Here is a 19,313-nt window from a genome sequence, read left to right on the forward strand (position 1 = left end):
AAAAGAAATAGTTCCAGATATACGATTAGCATGTAACATACATGAGGCAATGTATCTTTTATTTGTTCTTTTTGTGATGATGCCAAATAAGAACATTTGAATGATACCTTTTTTTTTGGGGGGGGGAGTAGGGAAAGATGACATCCTCAGAATGTATAAAATGAGAGAAACTTGTCACTAAAACATCACTTATATGTTGTTTAGACTATGCTTACAGTTTTGTTCCAAAAGCTGCTAAATCCAGAAAACCTACAGAAATACAAATTCTTTACAAATCGGTGTAGACCAGAAGACTTTCCCAAGGCAGATTTTCTTTATCCCATTACAGGGTACTATTATGGGACATTATAGTCCTTGATTGTACGAAAATTCTTATCAAAGCATGTGAAATAAAAATTCAGGCTTTTCTCCTTACCACAAAAAGTGGATCTAGCATCTTTTGAAAAAGAAGAAATTTTCAAATGGTGCAAATATAAAGCAAACAGTGAGATAGGCATGGACTCACTGGGGCTACACTCAATGCAATCTTCTGGGTTGGAGCCGAGACACGTGCTGCAGGAAGAGTGGCACTGCCTACACAGGTTACTCTCGTAGTCTGGGTAGTACTTCACCGGGCAGTCCGTCACACATCGGTTCTGATTATCCAGGAAGTTGTAGTAGTTGCAGGAGAGGCAGTCCGTCGCAGTGCCACCTTTGCACGTCACGCATGATGAGTGGCAACTCTGACAGTCGCCGTTGCCATCTGCACAAAGTGACCAAGATGGCATGTGAAGTTGTTTAAAAGTGAAGCAAATCAAGGAGTAGTAAAAGGCTCCGTGGAATTTCTCCTGCTAGAACAACATATCCCACCAAATAGATCACACACGCTTTACAAGCTGAAATATTCATATGATTTCAATGCCTTTTCTTCACAGACTAAACATCATAATTTCCTGTCCCATATCACAAACGATACTCCATTCTCTAGCAGCCCTGAAAAACTATTAGTCGTTCCCATGGACATTGCTTGAAAGTGAAATTATAGTCGTTCATGTGCATGAAGAATTGTAAATTTTTGCTCCAAAATGTATACATTTGCATATGAAATAGCAATAACATAATACAATTCATCTGGGTAATGAAGAAAATGCAAACTTTTAACCAAAAAAGTTTGCTGCAAGAATTACAAGCTCAGAGCTTCTGGTCGTGGTTGCTATATAATTTTTCACAAATTGATTATCAATAATCAACAAATTGGGCCATAGTAGTATCAAACCATCGTCCGTGCAAGTGAAACGCATGCAGCTTGTCGGAAAATTTGATTGCCAGGAACCATCGATTACTAGATATTGATCCACCTAAACCTAACCCTAACCCTAATCTTTACTCTAACCTTATCACTAAATTGTGGGGTAATTGCCCTGATACGCTGCTGAGAACTACGTTTTGGGTTTAAGGAAAACACTTCAACATTGCTCACTTGATATCAAAACATGGTAGAACAGACCTTCATTCCATATGACACTACAGTGCAAACTCACCTCTATACATTTTGTTACTGCATGATGACTGACATAAGCCATTGATTTTGTCAAATGAATCATGACAGCTTGTGCACTCGTGATCTCCGGGTCCGTCACACTCTTCACAAGACGGATGGCAAGGACCGCACACACCATTATAGTCATCCCCATACTGTCCGCTCGGGCATTCACTGACACACGAAGACGATGATTCTATCAAGATCAAGGCAAATCAGAGCCAGACAAAAAAATTGAGAGAAAGAATGATAAAGAAGAGGTGAAAAGGAGAGTCACACTGAGATAGAAACACAAAGAGGCACAAAAAGAGATCCTTCTTGATCTCTCTTAGCTGCAAAATTTCTTGCATATAACTTAGGCACAGAATAAATCTGTAGTCTGCAGTGTGTTCTATCCTAAGATAAACCTTTGCATTCACAAGAAGAAAACAACTGGTTTTAAAAGATGTGAAAAAGCTAGTACAGTAAGTGATAGATACATACATGTATGTTGAACAAACAGTCAGGCATCCTTTGTACGCCACCAAAAGCTCATACTGGTACTTAAACTTTTAAAGGGAAAGTCCAACCTGATATTATGTTGCTGTGCATGAAAACAGAAAATTCACAGAAGTAAATCATGACTTCTGTGGATATGAGCATACGTCTCTGAATCACACAAGCTGATTTAGGTTCGTGGGTTCAAGCCCAACGAACCCTGACACATTTGCATTTCAGCAAGGCACTTTATCCACACTGCTGCTCTCCACCCAGGAGTATAAATGGGTACCCAGTAGGATGATAATGTTTATGTTGGTTGATCAGCATGTGTGTGTGTGCCTGTAAAATGGCAACTGGCTGGAACACTCCCCCAGGAAAGGAGAGTAAGCACTGTCAGTGCTGGCGGGAAACAATGTATCCAGAGACCGGGGTAAAAATAGTATGTAAGCGCTTTGAGCACTCTACAGAGTGGATTTGGCACAATACAAATTCATATTATCATTATAACTTTAAAAATTTGGGGAAAAATCTGACACACACAAGAAATTTACGAACTGAGAAAGTCTACAGAGAAAGACAAATTAGCAACTTTGTGTCACATAGGTGTTGAGCAGAGAGATGAGACGAAAAGGAGTGGGCACTCTGCCCCGAGGGTTTTTCCTATTACTCAGCACAGGATTATTAGAGATCAGAACTCCAAGGAACATGTAAAGGACCTCTTATGTAACAAGGTCCTGCCTAGGACGGGTGAAATTTATTTGTGGGTCAGAACATTTGAAGTTCTTTCTTTATTTTGCTGAATCACTTCACTGTTTGCTTTCATTCGTTTTCTTGTTACAATCTTTTGGAAACTTGTGTACATCCATCAAGACATTTGTTTTGCATAGTCCCACTAATGTATGTTCCTGTGCAGTTTTAGTTCGGTAGCGGATGGAAGCACTAGTCTTGTAATCTATCTGGGGGTGGGTATCAAGCTTAGGGTAAGCTTGGCAGGTAGATTATCAAATTTGGTGACTAATATTATATTATTTTTGTCATGTTAACCTCATGTTTAGAGACAGTTTTAGAGTGGTCATGGAGGCGGAGACTGCAACTAGTAAACACATGACTTGGTGAATCCAGGAAGGTAAGACGAAACTCGCCTCCCTAGTGAATCATGACGACATATGAGAGTTGAGCACTGCGAGCAACACAGCATTGGAGAGGATTGAAGCACCTACCATCAAGGAACCTTCCGGTATACCGGCAGCTGGAGCAGTCATGATCGGAGGGACCGGTGCAGGTGTCACAGTCTGCATGGCACAGCTGGCAGGTCTTTTCCGGTGTCGGGTACATATCAGAGGGGCACTGTGTCACGCAAAGGTTGTCCAGAGCGTCGTACAGGAAGTAGTCCTCGTCGCAGGAGGTGCAGGAGTCGAAGGTCCCGCTGCAGGTCTTGCAGGATGGGTGGCACTGCTGGCACTGACGCGACCTCGGCTCCGGGATGTATCCATCGGGACATTCCTCCGAACATATTCCATTGAGCAGGTAAAAACTGGCGAGACACCGCTGGCAAAGGTTGCTGCTCCCTAGATGACACACAGGTGTGAATCGCTTCAGTACATGAACTTCTGTGTGAAATTCTTTGTCATACACCACATTTCACACCTATCATACACGCATAATCTGCATGTACATTGATAGAAACATATTACCCAAGTTGCAAGAAAAACCCTAAAAACATCAACATTTTGGAATCATCAACACCAAATGCTATCTTTTAACCCTATTTTAACTAGGTGGGGGGTCAAATTGACCCCCCCTCCAACATTTCGCACCACGATTCCGCAACGCGCAAAGATTTTGCCGCGTCGTTTCATGACTTTTTTCATTGAAGTCTCCCGCATATTTTGAGTCCAAATTTGCGACATCCGGGTACACCGTTCTGAAGTTACGCAATGTTTTGCATATGCGTGTCAACCCGAAAACAGCTCAAATTCATGATTTTGTGTGCAAATCCAATGCAAATTGTGTTTTTTTGTTTAATTGATATAAATTAGAATATTTCAACTTTTAACCATTGAAATTAATAAACTACAATGTAGATAAGCTTGAAAAATGGCCTGCAACAAATTTTGGCAAATAACAATAGAAAATAAAAGATCGAAAAAACAATCAAATACATAAGAAATTAAAAAAACAATAGAAAACAAAAGAAAGTGATTTTGATTGCACTATTTTTTTTTACAATAAAATTGTTCGATGTGTCTTGAGGAACTCTGACGCAAAAATTTAGGGATCCTTCAGTCTTTTTGATGGAGTTATAGGTGAAAATATTATTTCATGGGTAAATTTGCATAATTTATTAAAAAATATAAAATCAATTTTTTCCTATTGTATGACCATGTAATCTAGTAGTTGACATCCGGCTCTATGTTCAGGCAAAATTTTGTGGAGATCACGCGATCAGCGGCCGAGATCTGAAGTTGACCCCCCCCAGTAAAAACTTGGTCTCAAATAGCCCAGTTAAAATAGGGTTAAAGAAATTTGGGCACGTTATGAAAGTTGAGCTCATAACATCGACATTGTGACAGAAAACTTGCATTTTCTGAAGGGGTTTATCTGCTCATTTGAAATTAGAATCTGATATTCCACCGTTATGCAAATCGTCAGGGAACTAGCTAAACTTTAAAAGTCGTCAGCTGAGAATGATAAGGATATTAAGCTGCCACTAAAGGCATAGTGTTCAAGGAACCTTAACGCCTTCTCATTCTCAGCCGACGATTAGTGTTGTCACAAACAAGTTAAAAGAGTTGAACATACTGACATAGGGTTGGAGCTTACCCAAGACACAGTCGTCACAGTTGTCTGCCTCACAGCGCAAACCTTCCTCCTCTGTGCACGTATGAGTGTCCCCATGGTATGTCAATCCATCCTCACACTCCAGACACTGGTTGCTGGCCTGTCCAGTGCAGCGCTTGCAGCTCTCGTCACATTCTGCACATGTGTAGTCGCCGCCCACCTCTAACTTAAAGTAGCCCTGGGGACAGTAGCCCACGCAGGCCCCCTCCAGCAGGTATCTGTGTGAGGCTTCTGCATGTCCACAATGTATGGAGAGGAAATAGAGAAAGGTGGGGGACAATCATCACAAACAATATTGAGGCCATCAATCTCGGAGTGAATACATACATGTACAATGTGTAGTTCTTGTATGCCTGCAGAACTGTCATTTTTTTGTACCAAAATGTACACATATGCATTAGCAATGTGGGAAATAACCTGTAATAACACAAATTCAGTTGTTTCACGATGAAAATATGAAATAGTAGCACAAATGGCTCGTTGGAAGAATGACAATTTATGAAAAATAAGATACCCGATTGTGGTTGCCACATATCTTTTTATAACCAATAATCGACAAATTGCGCAGTAGCAGTACCCACTGTATAACCAAATAATTGGTATATAGAATGAGTTTGTGCCCTGACCCTTGCTATCTCTTCTGCCCCCTTACCTGATGGCTGTGCACACCGTGTACAGTCCATGATGCCTCCTCCGTTACAGGTCTGACAAGTGCCGTGGCAATTGTAACACTCCCCTTCCATGGAATACTGCCCATCTGGACACCACTCTGAGCACACAACACTGGTGTCTTGTGTGACAAGCACCCTATATACAGACAAGAGAGGTTGTAACTCATATCTAAACATACAATGTATTTAAGTTTTTCATGTCACATTTTGAAGCAAGCTAGTATTTAGCACGGCATTTCACCTGACAAAGTTCGTGTACAAACAAATGGGTAAATAAAATAATATACCTGAAGAGATATTATATCACCAATTAACAGACCATAGATACAAATTTGTTCCATCTACATTCATATATATATATATCTACCTATATATGATATTCATTACATCTGCAATAGATGGGTAATGAAAGGCCAGCACAAACATTTAGTTACATAATATCATACTTCAATGGAAGCTTCTTGAGTAAAGGCTGTTCCTGAAAACTAGAAAATTTATCCAAAACTTAATATCATAGTCACAGAATATTTGTTTTGATTTTCGATTTGATTTGATTTATTTGTTCTCTGTATGGCATCATTTACATTTTTAAAATCAAAATAATCAAACATAATATATATACAAATATGATACTCATTATAGCTAGTTTCTACAATTTCAACAATTTTGATTACACGTACATCTGTGACATAATTACAGTACATGTGTTATGAATTGCACATACCATACCATACCATTTGTATGTACAATGTATATTAACTTTGAGTCCAAGTAACTAGAATGTCTATGACAAAAAAAAAACCCCAAAAGGTAAATTAATCAGCTCATAAACCCAAGGTCCTGTGGGGAAATATATCAACAAATTTTAATCAACTAATACGAGGTGGACATTTGGTTTACTCACTGCTGTCCCTCACACTGGATACAATGATTTTCATCCACGCATTTGGTGCACCCTCTGCCACACGGCTTGCAGGAGCCGTCACTGTCATCCAGGTACATACCTAGAGAGGGCGCCAAAGCAGGTACAAGTATTAAGTCACCAGCAGTGCAGGCTGGTGGCGGCCATTTTGGGACTTTGCTATGGGTCATCAATAAGGTGCCAAGTGTCACATGACTATTTCGTCACGAAATGAGTAATTTTGACTACAAAATGGCATTTCAAAATCAGTCATTCTGTTGAAGTAATGTTAATTTTGTCATTAAACCAGTTGTTTTGTTAGGACATGTTCATTTTGTCGACTAAAGAGCCATTTTGTAATGAAATAACCCATGCGATACTTGGCGCCCCATAATTTACACCAAAGTGACTTTTGGTGACTTTCCACTGAGGAACGCACCCTTCTTCTGCATTCCCTCTGCACAACAGAAGCATATAGTTAAGTGAGCGGGGCCTAAAGGTGGAGTCCTAAAATGGCAGCGCCAACTTAAGCAAAGTGCTGACTTTAAGCACTGCGCGTAACGTCACTTCCACTATAGAGTTCAGTGTTTAGCACACACTCCATCTCTGATTATATGACACACTATGACAGAATCAAATTTGGTCTATCACTAGAGGGTACCAGAAAAAATGAACCTTAACTAAACTTTGTTGTTGTTGTTGTTGTTGTTGTTGTTGTTGTTGTTGTTGTTGTTGTTGTTGTTCTTGTTCTTGTTGTTGTTGTTGTTAATGATAATATTCTGGATTTGGTTGGTGTCCCGTATTTCGTTTATATACATGTAAAATGCATGGCAGGCTTTTTGATGAATCACATTTAATTTCTTACAATTGTATTTCAAATTTGATTCAATATGGACATGTGTTAATGCAAATTTTGAAATTTGTGGTGGTGGCATCATAGCTTACGTATTCCATTTTAATGCACAATGTGATACAGTGTATCTATTGTCAAATTGCTCTGTAATTTGTTAGATCCATTATGTTGAGTTGTGGCACTGTTAAATTGTGTTCTGAGAAGTGCAATATTCAAATCGGATATAATGAAGTGTCAGATTTTTTGTTGGATGTCTGATTTTCAATGCATATACAGTCAAACCTGCCTTAGTGGCCACCTGTCTATAGCGGCCACTGAAAAATCCCCCCCCCCCCCCCCCCGAGAGAAAAGCCCTGTTAAAGACCCTGTGTATAGCGGCCACCTGTCTAACGCGGCCAGCGGCCACAAATTTTGTTTCCCGCGGAAGATTTTAACCTGTCTATAGCGGCCACAGAGCTGGTAATTCAGCGTGTTTTTCTGATATGTGGCCATACCAGTTATTCATGGGCAACGTTAAGTGATCGCCACCGCTGCATTCATCACTTATTCAGTCATAATAATGCGCTATTGTTAAGCTTTCTTCACGACTGTGCAACATGCTACTGTGCAACAATTTCATAAACACGGGCATTGTTCAATGCATGAAACACACGTGTGCATACGTACGCATGTACATGTACACTAAGTACTACGTGTACATATATAGGCAATTCACACGCATAGTTGGATAAAATGTCTATAGCGGCCACCTGTCTATAACGGCCACTTTTTTTGTTTCCCTTGGGTGGCCGCTATAGACAGGTTTGACTGTAATTATGTTGTATGCAATACGTCAAAATTGTATTTACCATGCATGTCCTGTGATATGTGACTAAACATTGTTAAAACTTCAACTTTTATGTGCTTACGTGTAAGACTTGAAACAAAATGAATTTGCAAATGGACAGTAAAGGCACTGATGACATAAGTAAGCAAAAAGTTTGATATATTTTGCTTTAACAACTGGAAACTTGTTTGAGAGATCTGATGCTATATAATTATGACATGATATTTTTTTTTCAATTGCATTTGTACAGCAACTTTCAGGAGATAAGTGATTTGATTAGTACTTTGTGTTGACTGATATCAATTTGCATTAATTATGCTGTGACTTGTAAGTCCATTGTCTTTGTCCATAGGTATGTATCCTTCTGTGATTGATTGCAGGCGCAGTAGACTGGATCCAGGGAAGGAAAACCTGACGGTGACATCGATTATTTCAAAACTCTGGCATCCCAGTCCACGGCTTCAAAGGGTGTGTTTGAGCGCTCTCCTAAAGCGTGCTGTACCATACCATACTCTACTGAGCCAAAAGTTGACCACTTCTTGATGTACTCCAAAAGCACACTACAAATGCACCAGAAGTTGGCAGGAGAAAAATGTGCAAAACACTCACATACGTCATAATGTAAGGAGTTGATTCTCTTTGTTCGGGACATCTGCAAATCACGCTAGGTGCATGACCCTGTTGCTACAAAATGTGTGACCCCGTCTAAAAACAATTAGAGAGTTCCACTTCCTCCACAGAGCGCTCTAACGCCCTAAATCTGGCATGGTATAGTACGGTACACATTAGATCGTTTCTTTTCGGATCATTTTTGCATACTTAAATGCAACCTACATGTAATACTGAAATTGCATCATCATCAATATCATTAATTAGCATCAATTCATTATCATCACATTGCATCATCATCAATATCATTTATCATTGTCAATTCATTTATCATCAAAGCACGAAAGCACTGAAACAAACAGCAAGCAATCATCAGCATTTACTAGCTCTGATTAGTAGCAGGAAGTGTGAGCACCACTTCATCGAGCTAGGAACGTATGTGACCGTGCACCTCAAAACGAACATAAAGTCGCACACACTGATTTTGCGTGAGGACTGAAAATAAGTGAAATGGGTCAATTTAGCCGAACTTGACTTTTTCATATTTTCTGACATTACTTTTTTTACATTATGCTAAAATTTGGTATCATAAAACGGGCAGGAAAGTGTGTTTTTTTAGCAGTTTATCTCGAACAATTTTGGTAGAATAGTGTGATTAGGTGTGTCTTTAGAATCCCTTTTTCATTTCTGAAAAACCTTGTCCACACTCTTCACTTTCAACTCTAATAACTTTTGAAAGGATAGGGCTACTGCTTTGAAAGTTGGCATTAATTATGGACAGAATGTGTTAATGAGGCATGCTTAATTTCAGTTTAATCTGATAATCCCTTCATTGTTGTTACTCTGGTGGTTTACTTCCTGTTTTTTGTCCCAATCATCGCACAGCCAGCACGGTTTGGTAAAGATTAATCGCTTGAGTAGACACTGTACTTCAGAGCCTCTTTTCTCAGTTCACACTTTTCCTGAGTTTGTGCTTTCTTTCCAATATTTAGATAGGTTAGGAGAGTCCATTTGATTTGAGTTATACATCATTTTAAAGCTTAAAGTCTGCTTTTTTAGAATATGGTCTTAACTAAAAATTCATGTCTGGCGACTTTTTGTTTGTTTTGAGGTGCAGGGTCACATATGGCTCACCATTCTCGCAGGTCAGCATGCACAACCCACTGACGAGGAACGCCCCTTCTTGGCAGGACGTACAGTCTTTGAAGGATGGTCCCTGGCACTCCTCACAGGTCGAGTGACACCTGTTACACAACAGTTCACATGAACTTTATGAAAATGTGTTGCAAAGAAAGATGGCATGGGTGAAGGAATAACGGGAGAAAGTCACTGCATGTCCCTGCACACAGAGTTCAGACATTCTTTGTATCTAAACAGTTTACATCTACTTAAGAATACTTGGTATTATTTGGCAATTTCAGTGAGCTGAATTTGTCCATTATACTACGGATGCGTGAGGGTATTTCGGTACATTAATGACAATATATACAGCATGAATAATAGTGATTGTTATCTATACAGCACTTTTCTCCTGGACACAAAGGCCTGAATTCACGAAGGTGGTTTAAACCTAGACCATGGAACAAATTGTCTAAAATTAGTGTGAAATAGGCGTACGGTACTTTGACATGCTTGCTACTGGATGTCTGTTGGCGTACGCAATCTGTCAATTGTATTTATGCAGAAGAAATTTGCATAAACCACAGTTTAAACCATGGTTTCAATTGTACTACCTTTGTGAATTAAGGCTTAAATGCTTTGAGATGTCATCCCTGGGTGAGCTTTGGAGCCAAATCATTAATAAACTACCAGGCACTGACAATGAATGTTCAATCAGTACGTAGAGTATCAGAAGATATTTGTCTTCGAATTTAATCTGATTGTCTTTATATCTAAAAAAATTGTGTATTATCATTTTGCTATAGTTAAATAAATCACAAAATCTGTGAAAATAACCACATCAGAAAATAGTCCATGTTGACTGCTGTCTGATGCTTTTCAGTTTGCAGCTTGTAGGTATGTCCCTAGGAGCTGTTTGAATGAATGGTGCAGGACTTATGCATTGTTCTATGAGAAAAAAAAAATGTTATGAAAAGTGATGTCTGAGATAAAGATCAAAACAAAACTAATATTCTACCTCAAACACTCTCTAGAGTAGGCATCAAAGCCATGGGAAATGTAGTAGCCTTCCCCACAATCACTGGCTGGCACACACTGCATATCCTTGTGAACCTTGTCAGAGAAGCACGCCGTGCAGTCGGTGGCGGCGGGACCTCGGCAGGAGTAGCACGACTCGTGGCACGACCGGCACTGGCTGTTGTCAATGTACTCGCTCTCCATACAGCGCATGGTGCACTGGGAATCGCGCAATACCGCCCCCAGCACGCAGGCTGTACACTGGTGCGCACTGCCTTCGCAGGCAGTGCACAAGGGGGAACATCGCTGGCATGAACGACTTTCTTCATCTGGAAGGTGGGTGAGGAAGAGAATATAAATGGGACTTTGTGAGACACTCACTTGTAATATCTGATGTGATTCTACCAGTCATTTGGGAGTGCTTCTGAAAGGGTTTATCAACGTTCACAATAGATGAGTGTGGAATGAGTTTACTTCACAATTATTTGTATAGTCATATGTACAATGTGTGCATGCTCTAATATGACTGTCTGTAAATAAAACAAACCCAAATACTTTACTCAATCTCCATCATAACACTTTCTATCCAATAATCATAAAAAAATTAACATAACTTAAAAATGTGCAAATCCAATGCAAATTGTGTTATTTTGTTAAACTGATATAAATTAGATTATTTCAACTTTTAACCACTGAAATTAATCAATTCTAATGTAGATAAGCTTGAAAAAGTGCCTGCAAAAATTTTGGTAAAAAAACGATAGAAAACAAAAGGTTGAAAAAACAACAAAATAAATAAAAAATTAACAAATCAATAAAAAACATAAGAAACTGATTTTGATTGTGCTATATTTTTACAAGAAAATTGTTCCATGAGTCTTGAGGAAATCTGACACAAAAATTTAGCAATCCTTAAGTCTTTTTAATGGAGTTATAGGTGAAAATATTATTTCATGCATAAATTTTCATAATTAATTTACTAAAAATAGTTTATATTATATAATCAATATTATATAAATAATATTTTTCTAATGTATGACCATGTAATCCTGTAGTTGACATTCGGCTCTATCTTCAGGCAAAATTTTGCAGCGGTCACGCGATCGGCGGCCGAGATCTGAAGGGGGGGGGGGGTCAAATTGATCCCCCCAGTAAAAAATTGGTCTCAAATAGCCTCAAAATAGGGTTAATAGAGAAACCACCAGGAGCAAAAAAAAATGAGAAACCATGCGGAAAAAATTATAAATGTGTTAAGTTCTAACTTGCAATTTGAAAGCTATCAAATTTGTTCAACTTTGTGGGGCATTGTAACAAAGGGCTTCCTCCTATTGTTCGCTGTAAACATTGATATTTTCCTGCGATTAAATCTATACGCTAAGTGGTTTAAAAACATATTCCCGAGTTCTTAAATTCACACAACTCAACTGCTTTTTCATGTTTTCATCTAATTCACATTTTCATCTACAAATGTAATTCAGAAAAATAAAAGAAACTGATTTGACAATTTCCATGCATGAAAATTGATGTATAGTGAGGTGCCCGCACGTCATCAGGGGCCCGAATACCGTCACCCTGCATAAAATCGTTACAAGCGCACTGGACAAAAATCTATGCCTGGGACTGTGTTCTGAAACTTGGCAAGGATACCGTAAGCTTTCTGTGAAAATCTTAAATTTATAGACAGTGTCTATTAGGAATACGTGTTATAAGTATCATCAAGGTCACCTGCACGCATCTTTTACGTGCTTGTCTATGGGAGCATCACTGTCACCCACACACGCCTTTTACGTGCTTTGTCTATGGGAGCGCGGGTGACGAGTTGCAGGCCCCTTCCTTGGCCCACAACTATTCCCTATTGTTCGCGTTTGCAGATGATAGCCGCAAATTTCCGGTATCGATCAGTGCTTGTGGTTCTATTGGAATCTTCAAAATTTTTCTTGTATGTGGGTGGGATTTCATAGAATTTCAGCGACGAAATGTGATTCAAATATGCATAAACATTAACTATGACGAGCTGCGGGTCACTCAACTATACTCTACTTCACCGCACATTATGTGCGCCTATCAGATTACGCATTACACAAGTATACATACTTCATTACAATGTGCACACAAACAATCTACAAAGTATTTGAAGGTACTGCACCCTACATAAAGCTACTAGCATACACGCAAATGGATACTAGGACACATACACACGTTCACTCTCCCTCTTTCTCACACACACAGACAAACACACACATACTACTAATGTAGTGGTATTTATCAGCTGAAAAAGGGCACAATACAACCCATTTACAATGAGCATACAAAATAATGAAAACAATATTGCCAGTTTTAGAATTCTTGCTAGCCAAAAGTAGCACGAAATCAGCGTAAAAATGTAAGTACTGTGAATATTTCTGCCTTAATTCCAAAAACAATATTCCAAGATGCAGCATTTTGGTCAAGCCTTGCCAAATCACTTCTCTAAATCACCTTTGAAGTAACCCTGGCCGCAGCCCTCGACACATGCATTGTCATCACTAAGGTAGCGGTCTCCCGCGCATGTCAAGCAGTGATGACCTGAGGGCCCATTGCAGGTTTGGCACTTGTCGTTGCATCGGCGGCAGCGAATGTGGAGCTCGGGAGGAGGGTACTGTCCATCTGGGCACGTCTCTACACATTCCCTAATAACAAATGAATAATAGGGTGCCATGAATCACTCCTACTCTGGGCTCTCACACTGTTCACTGTATATCCCCATAGTGGGATTTTCTCTGGATCTTCACCATTACCCATTCAAGCTTGGATGAATGAATTTATGCATGACTTTGTATTTACCAACTTAGAAAATATAAATCATATATGAATATGTTAAAACTAGAAATGTCTCTATGGCGACTGGTATGGTTCTGCATGGTTCTCCACATAAAGAAAGTTTCACATGATTGGCAAAAAATTGTAATGTGCTGGAAAGTTTGGCACAACCACAAATGTCTTGAGTGTTTACATTCCTTGAACCAGGTTTCATTCAGATAGCTAAATTGTTTCAGACAGCAAGTAATCAGAAATTCAGGCATTTTCACTTGACCTTTGACCCCTGTCCTTTAACTCCATTGCCCACAACTTCTACAAATAATCACTAACAGGCAATACTCTGTAGCATCCAATTTTCACAAAACTACTTTGAGCTATTTTCAAAATATGGGAAAAATTGTGACATACTAACATTTTCATTTGACCTTTGACCTCATGGTCAAAATTTTTCCTTACAGAATCAGCGCAGTGATGCCTGCATATACCTAGTTTACTTAAGGGTATGCATTGACTTATCTCCAAGGTATAGGGAAAATAATGCAATTTTAGCATTAAATATCAAAATTTGAACATTTTAACATAACCTTTGACCCTTGACCCCATGACACCCAAATTCTCAAGACAAGGCAAGTGCGAAATTGTGTCTTTGCCCATTCGCGTACAAGAAATTAATGTTTTTCTAACTCCCCGAAGTTCATTGACCTGCCTATGACTTTTGACCTTGTGGTGACCTTCAACTCCACAAGGGACATTTACCATCCAAGTTTGGCCACAAACGGACAAAGGGATCAAAAGTAATGAGTCATAATCAAAATGCGCCATGAAAACTTAACATTGGGGCCCTAAGAGTTTGTTGACCCATCTGTGACCTTTGACCTTCTGATGACCTTCAACTCTCCAAGGGACATCTACCATTAAAGTTTGATCACAAACGGACAAAGGGATCAAAAGTTATGAGCCATAATCAAAACGTGCCGTAAAAACTTAACATTGGGCCCTCAAAAGTTTGTTGACCCCTGTCTGTGACCTTTTACCTTGTGATGACCTTCAACTCCCCAAGGGACATCTACCATCCAAGTTTTGGCCACAAACGGACAAAGGGATCAAACGTTATGAGCCATAATCGAAACGCGCCGTAAGAAACTTAACATTGGGCCCTAAAGGTTTGCTGACCCCTGTCTGTGACCTTTGACCTCGTGGTGACCTTCAACTCCCCAAGGGACATCTACCATCCAAGTTTGGTCACAAACGGACATATACAACAAAAGTTATGAGCCATAATCCAAACGAGCCGTAAAAACTTAACATTGGGCCCTAAAGTTCATTGACCTCTGCCTATGACCTTTCACCTTGAGGTGACCTTCATGTTTGGTAAATAGTGACGGACGGACAGACACCGCAGGCGATCCCTCAGTCTCCCCACAACTCCGGTGGGCTCGACAAAAAGCATTGCCCGGCAGTACATGCATATGTACAACATAAAATTTCAGGAAGATACATCACACTATTTCTGAAATATGGAGAAAAAAAATTGAATATTTTCTCTTGACCTTTGACCCCTTGGCCCCAAACGTTTCCGAAAGTGTTTATCTGGTAATACATATATACACTATGAAAAAAAAAAAAACCTTAGGCATTGCAAGGTAAGGGGAAAAAAGTGAGATTTCAGGAATTTGACCATGATTTTTTACCTTGAGCATGTGCATCCAAAGTTCATACACACAACTTTATCCACTCATACATATGCCAATTTTCATTTGGATATATATGCCAAATGGTTGTTAAGTTTCACTGTCCACAAAATCTATACGGACAGGTAGATGGATGGACTGACAGACTGAAGGACGGATGGACAGACGGAGGGACGGGTGGAGCGACGGACAGACAACCCAAAAACATCATGCCTCCAGCAACACTTTGTGGCGGAGGCACAAAAACAATACATTAAACATATAAAATTATTTGAGCATAACATACAAATATGTTCTTATGTACATGACTATTTCCAAGGTAAAAGGGTACATTTCAGGAACATTGGGCATGATCCCCAGATACAATACTGTCTTTCAGACCAAGTTAATGACAGACAACTTTGATCCTAAATTGCTTCACAAAAGTATTTTATCAGAATTTTTGCAATAATTAAAATTTTTGAGGGAACGTACGTAACACTGGATAGACATCTACGTACTAACTTATGAAGTTCAAATAATAACATTAATTAAGGATTTGTTTGATATTAATTAGAAAAGGTAATAACAGCCCTAAAATTCTATTAAACACTGTGTTTAATATCGTTTCTAGACATAGTGGTGAATGTACATAATGTGGAAAAACAAATATTTGTCACACTTTTGTCATGTCAAGCACATACAGAATTAATGATAATATACCTTTTATAAATATGAATCATCATCATCATTTTTATTACTAACTTGGTGTCCCTGTCTTTGAAGTGTTTGCAGTCGTAGCAATCCTTGGCGGTCGACCCTTTGCAGCCATACAGGCACTCTGTGTGGCAGTTGTCATCCAGGTCCCAGTCTGAACTGCTCCACCACCAGCTCGAGTCCCAGGATGAGGACGAAGCTGTGTTACCTCGGCGATTGCGGGAGAGGGCCCGTTGTGATTCCTGACCACCGCTGGGACCTGCGGTCTGCAGTCCGGCCAGGCGTGCCACGGAGGATGGCGCATTCTCCGCCCGCTGCACAAGGTCACGTTCCAGGTTGACCACCTCGGATGTTGTCTCCGGACGAAGAGAGTCCGGAAGAGACGTGGTGCCATGTAGGGTGAGTACAGCGGATGTGACTCTCACTAGCAGGAAAAGTAGGATATAAAATATGGTTCAAAGAGGCAGCTAGCTTGAAAATTTTTGTAATGCTTGTATTAGCAATGCTTATTACAACTCTCCAACGCATTTACATGGATGCTGGACATTAAAGATTTGTAATATTCACTGCTCATGCACTAGGGGCCAGAGATAAATGTAATTACATCAACAAGGAGGGGGAGTGCCCATATAATGTAAGCATTCACAAGGCAGAAGAGTTGCTCTTGTCACAAAAGTCACTTTGTTGTTATTTGTACAGAAGCCAATGGTGGAAATAACACCTTAAAACTTCATTACATATTTTACATTCTTTCTTTCTTATGTTACATCATCACAACAATTCTGTTGCACTACAACGGAGTTCCTACTGAAGCAGTTCCCAAATATTGGGTGAGGACTGTAGTAAGAAGTGTTGTGTGCCCATGAACTGCTCTGATCTACTCTGTAATCTTACCCCTATTGTCACTGCCATCTCCGACACGCAACGACCACACCCCAAGAGGGTTCTCCCCCCAGAAGTGAACGCTGGTGAGGGTCCAGCTGACGAGACCCCGCCGGCTGAAGTCCCTCTTCCGCTTGCTGAGGAGCGTGCTGACGGTGCCTGCGGGAGAGGTCAGTTGGACCACTACTCGGCCACGCCGCAGGGCACTGACGGTCAGGGTGAGCTGGACATGCTCCAGGTAGTTGAGGTCTTCATGACCCGTGGGTTCACGACACCTAGACACCTTCAGGTCTGATGTGAAGTCCACCGCATTCCATCGCAGGAAGAACCTCTTCCGACTTGAATATTGCCATGAAGGTACGATTGGAACACAGGGAGAACAGAGAAGAGCATATACCAGGTACAATAGATCAGCACAACAATGAAAACGAAAAGGTTGAATGCAAAAACCAATAGACACCATTATCAAAGTCTTTTAAGTTGATCCTCAAAAAGAGAAAAATCAAGTCTTTCAAATGATACTTGATACCTGTTATATAACAAGAAATATTTTTGAAGATATCATCAAGTTTATAATATATATCTAAATCATTTTCTTTGGTTTTCAACAGCTAGCTTAAATCTCAAGTATTTCAGGTTGATAGAAATGGAAGACTAGAAATATTTTTTAACATATCGAAATTATCACATATATCTGAATTATTATCTCTGTTTTTCAGCAGCTTCAATCTCATGTATCTGAAATCAATATAAATATATTAGTTTTCGCATTCAAACTCCTCAAATATACAGTCTCATCATAGAGTAAGCATATACTGTATTGCCAAAATTTAAGGGAAAATATTAAATTATGGATGAGTGCGCTTTTTAGCTGGCACTGTGAGCTGAATGAAGAAGAACTTGAAGCTCCTACAAAACACAAGTGAGCTAACGGCTAACATTGCTAACTAGTGAGCTTGGCAGTAAAATGTGAAGTGAAATGCCACATCACCACGTACATTCAAGGTGACTTTTACAAATGGAGGACAAACGCACAATCAGAACTTATAACCGTAGGAATTAATCAGCTCTAAAATCTCAAGCTTTCACATGCTTTGATGAATCAGCGATATCGCTTGCAATCACCAATGCAAATGGGTTAATGTGAGAAAGTCATACCTCACGAGCCTCTTTACTTTTTACTTTTTTTCTTACAAAATGATGACACCACTGATTCCTGGAACATTCACATAAAGAATCAAGAACTATATCATTTTGCAGTGTGATTCTGATAAACTTTTGGCCAATTTGTTTGTTTGAAGGAACTCTATTTATCAAAGCCAACTCAAACATAGAGTGGCATTTACTTGCCCATTCTGCACGAATCCAGATTGATATCTTTCATTCTAAACCCGTTGAAGACGGTTCGATTTTGCTACAACAAACATTTCCTATAAACGCTTGCCCAAGTATAATCGGAACTCGTCCTCAACTGGTTAAACAATATTGAATTATATCACAAAATATACTTACTTGCCTGCCTTGGTGTTGAATATCTTTGTGCAAGAAAGTTGTTCCGGAAGGGTCTCCCATGTCTGGGCCCTCTCGACCATGGCTGCTGCATCCATGAGACCAAAGCCAAACCAGTGGCTCACTGAGAACGATGACGATAGCGGGAAAAATCAGAAATATTTGACTTGATTTTTCATATGCAGCTACAGCAGAGCTCACAAGGTAAGCTTGATAAATGTGAAATAAATGACTTAATTTGCACAGAGAATGGGTATATCGCGTTATAACACAGTCGGGCATAAAAGCATCTAATGAGCTGTACCTGATATGAAGAGGCAATTTTGTAGGTCCCATTCCTTTTATTTTCTTTTGTTTCCCACATCTATTGCACCACTATCAGAAGTATTGTTGTTATTAAATATTTGGAGGTGTGGGAAGTCATGCGCATGTCATGAAATTTTATACCAACATGAAATTAAGCCAATATTTCATGGACTACATGTATGTCTTGTCCACAAGATATTATTCTAATGTTGTTCATGATCATAGTCAGTAGATTAAAAACCGCACAAAATATATTTCACTGAATGAGATAAAATTAATTCTATACCAATGTCCACTTTTAAGAATATGAATGTTACTTATGAATGTCACATATCAAAAGACATATTTTTGCCTATATGAAACAAATATAAAACTATGTGGAGCGAATAATACAGCAAGTCTATAGCAGGTCTCTGGTAGTCTCCAGTAGAATATAGGACAAGTGTTACTTCACCAACCTTGATAACCTGCTCCATTTTTAGTCCAGTCCCCTGTCAGCTGGTGCCGCTTGGCAGTGACAACCACGAGGTACTGCATATCTCGCCATGTCAGGTTTCCACTGAAAGGGGAAAGGGGAAGATAGTTGGTACACAC

At 39.5% G+C, this 19,313-nt stretch overlaps 1 protein-coding gene across 1 annotated transcript in view; it reads right to left on the reverse strand.

Moving 5' to 3' along the window:
* The window catches only part of LOC139740453 (proprotein convertase subtilisin/kexin type 5-like), a 73,130-nt gene that overhangs the window by 18,533 nt on the left and 35,284 nt on the right, over nucleotides 1-19,313 (reverse strand). The window contains exons 10-22 of the mRNA XM_071651051.1: nucleotides 19,178-19,278; nucleotides 18,417-18,537; nucleotides 16,917-17,242; nucleotides 16,071-16,446; nucleotides 13,315-13,505; nucleotides 10,838-11,165; nucleotides 9,835-9,944; nucleotides 6,416-6,515; nucleotides 5,493-5,647; nucleotides 4,823-5,071; nucleotides 3,220-3,567; nucleotides 1,521-1,715; nucleotides 506-742 (exon numbers count right to left, since the gene is read on the reverse strand). Of these exons, the coding sequence (XP_071507152.1) occupies nucleotides 506-742; nucleotides 1,521-1,715; nucleotides 3,220-3,567; nucleotides 4,823-5,071; nucleotides 5,493-5,647; nucleotides 6,416-6,515; nucleotides 9,835-9,944; nucleotides 10,838-11,165; nucleotides 13,315-13,505; nucleotides 16,071-16,446; nucleotides 16,917-17,242; nucleotides 18,417-18,537; nucleotides 19,178-19,278 (2,837 nt within the window). The remainder of the gene's footprint in view (nucleotides 1-505; nucleotides 743-1,520; nucleotides 1,716-3,219; nucleotides 3,568-4,822; nucleotides 5,072-5,492; nucleotides 5,648-6,415; nucleotides 6,516-9,834; nucleotides 9,945-10,837; nucleotides 11,166-13,314; nucleotides 13,506-16,070; nucleotides 16,447-16,916; nucleotides 17,243-18,416; nucleotides 18,538-19,177; nucleotides 19,279-19,313) is intronic.

This window comes from Diadema antillarum, unplaced genomic scaffold (genome assembly GCF_040938485.1).
Source record: "Diadema antillarum isolate AM-2024a unplaced genomic scaffold, OU_Dant_1.0 seq00000854_RagTag, whole genome shotgun sequence".
In the NCBI taxonomy this organism is placed as follows: domain Eukaryota; kingdom Metazoa; phylum Echinodermata; class Echinoidea; order Diadematoida; family Diadematidae; genus Diadema; species Diadema antillarum.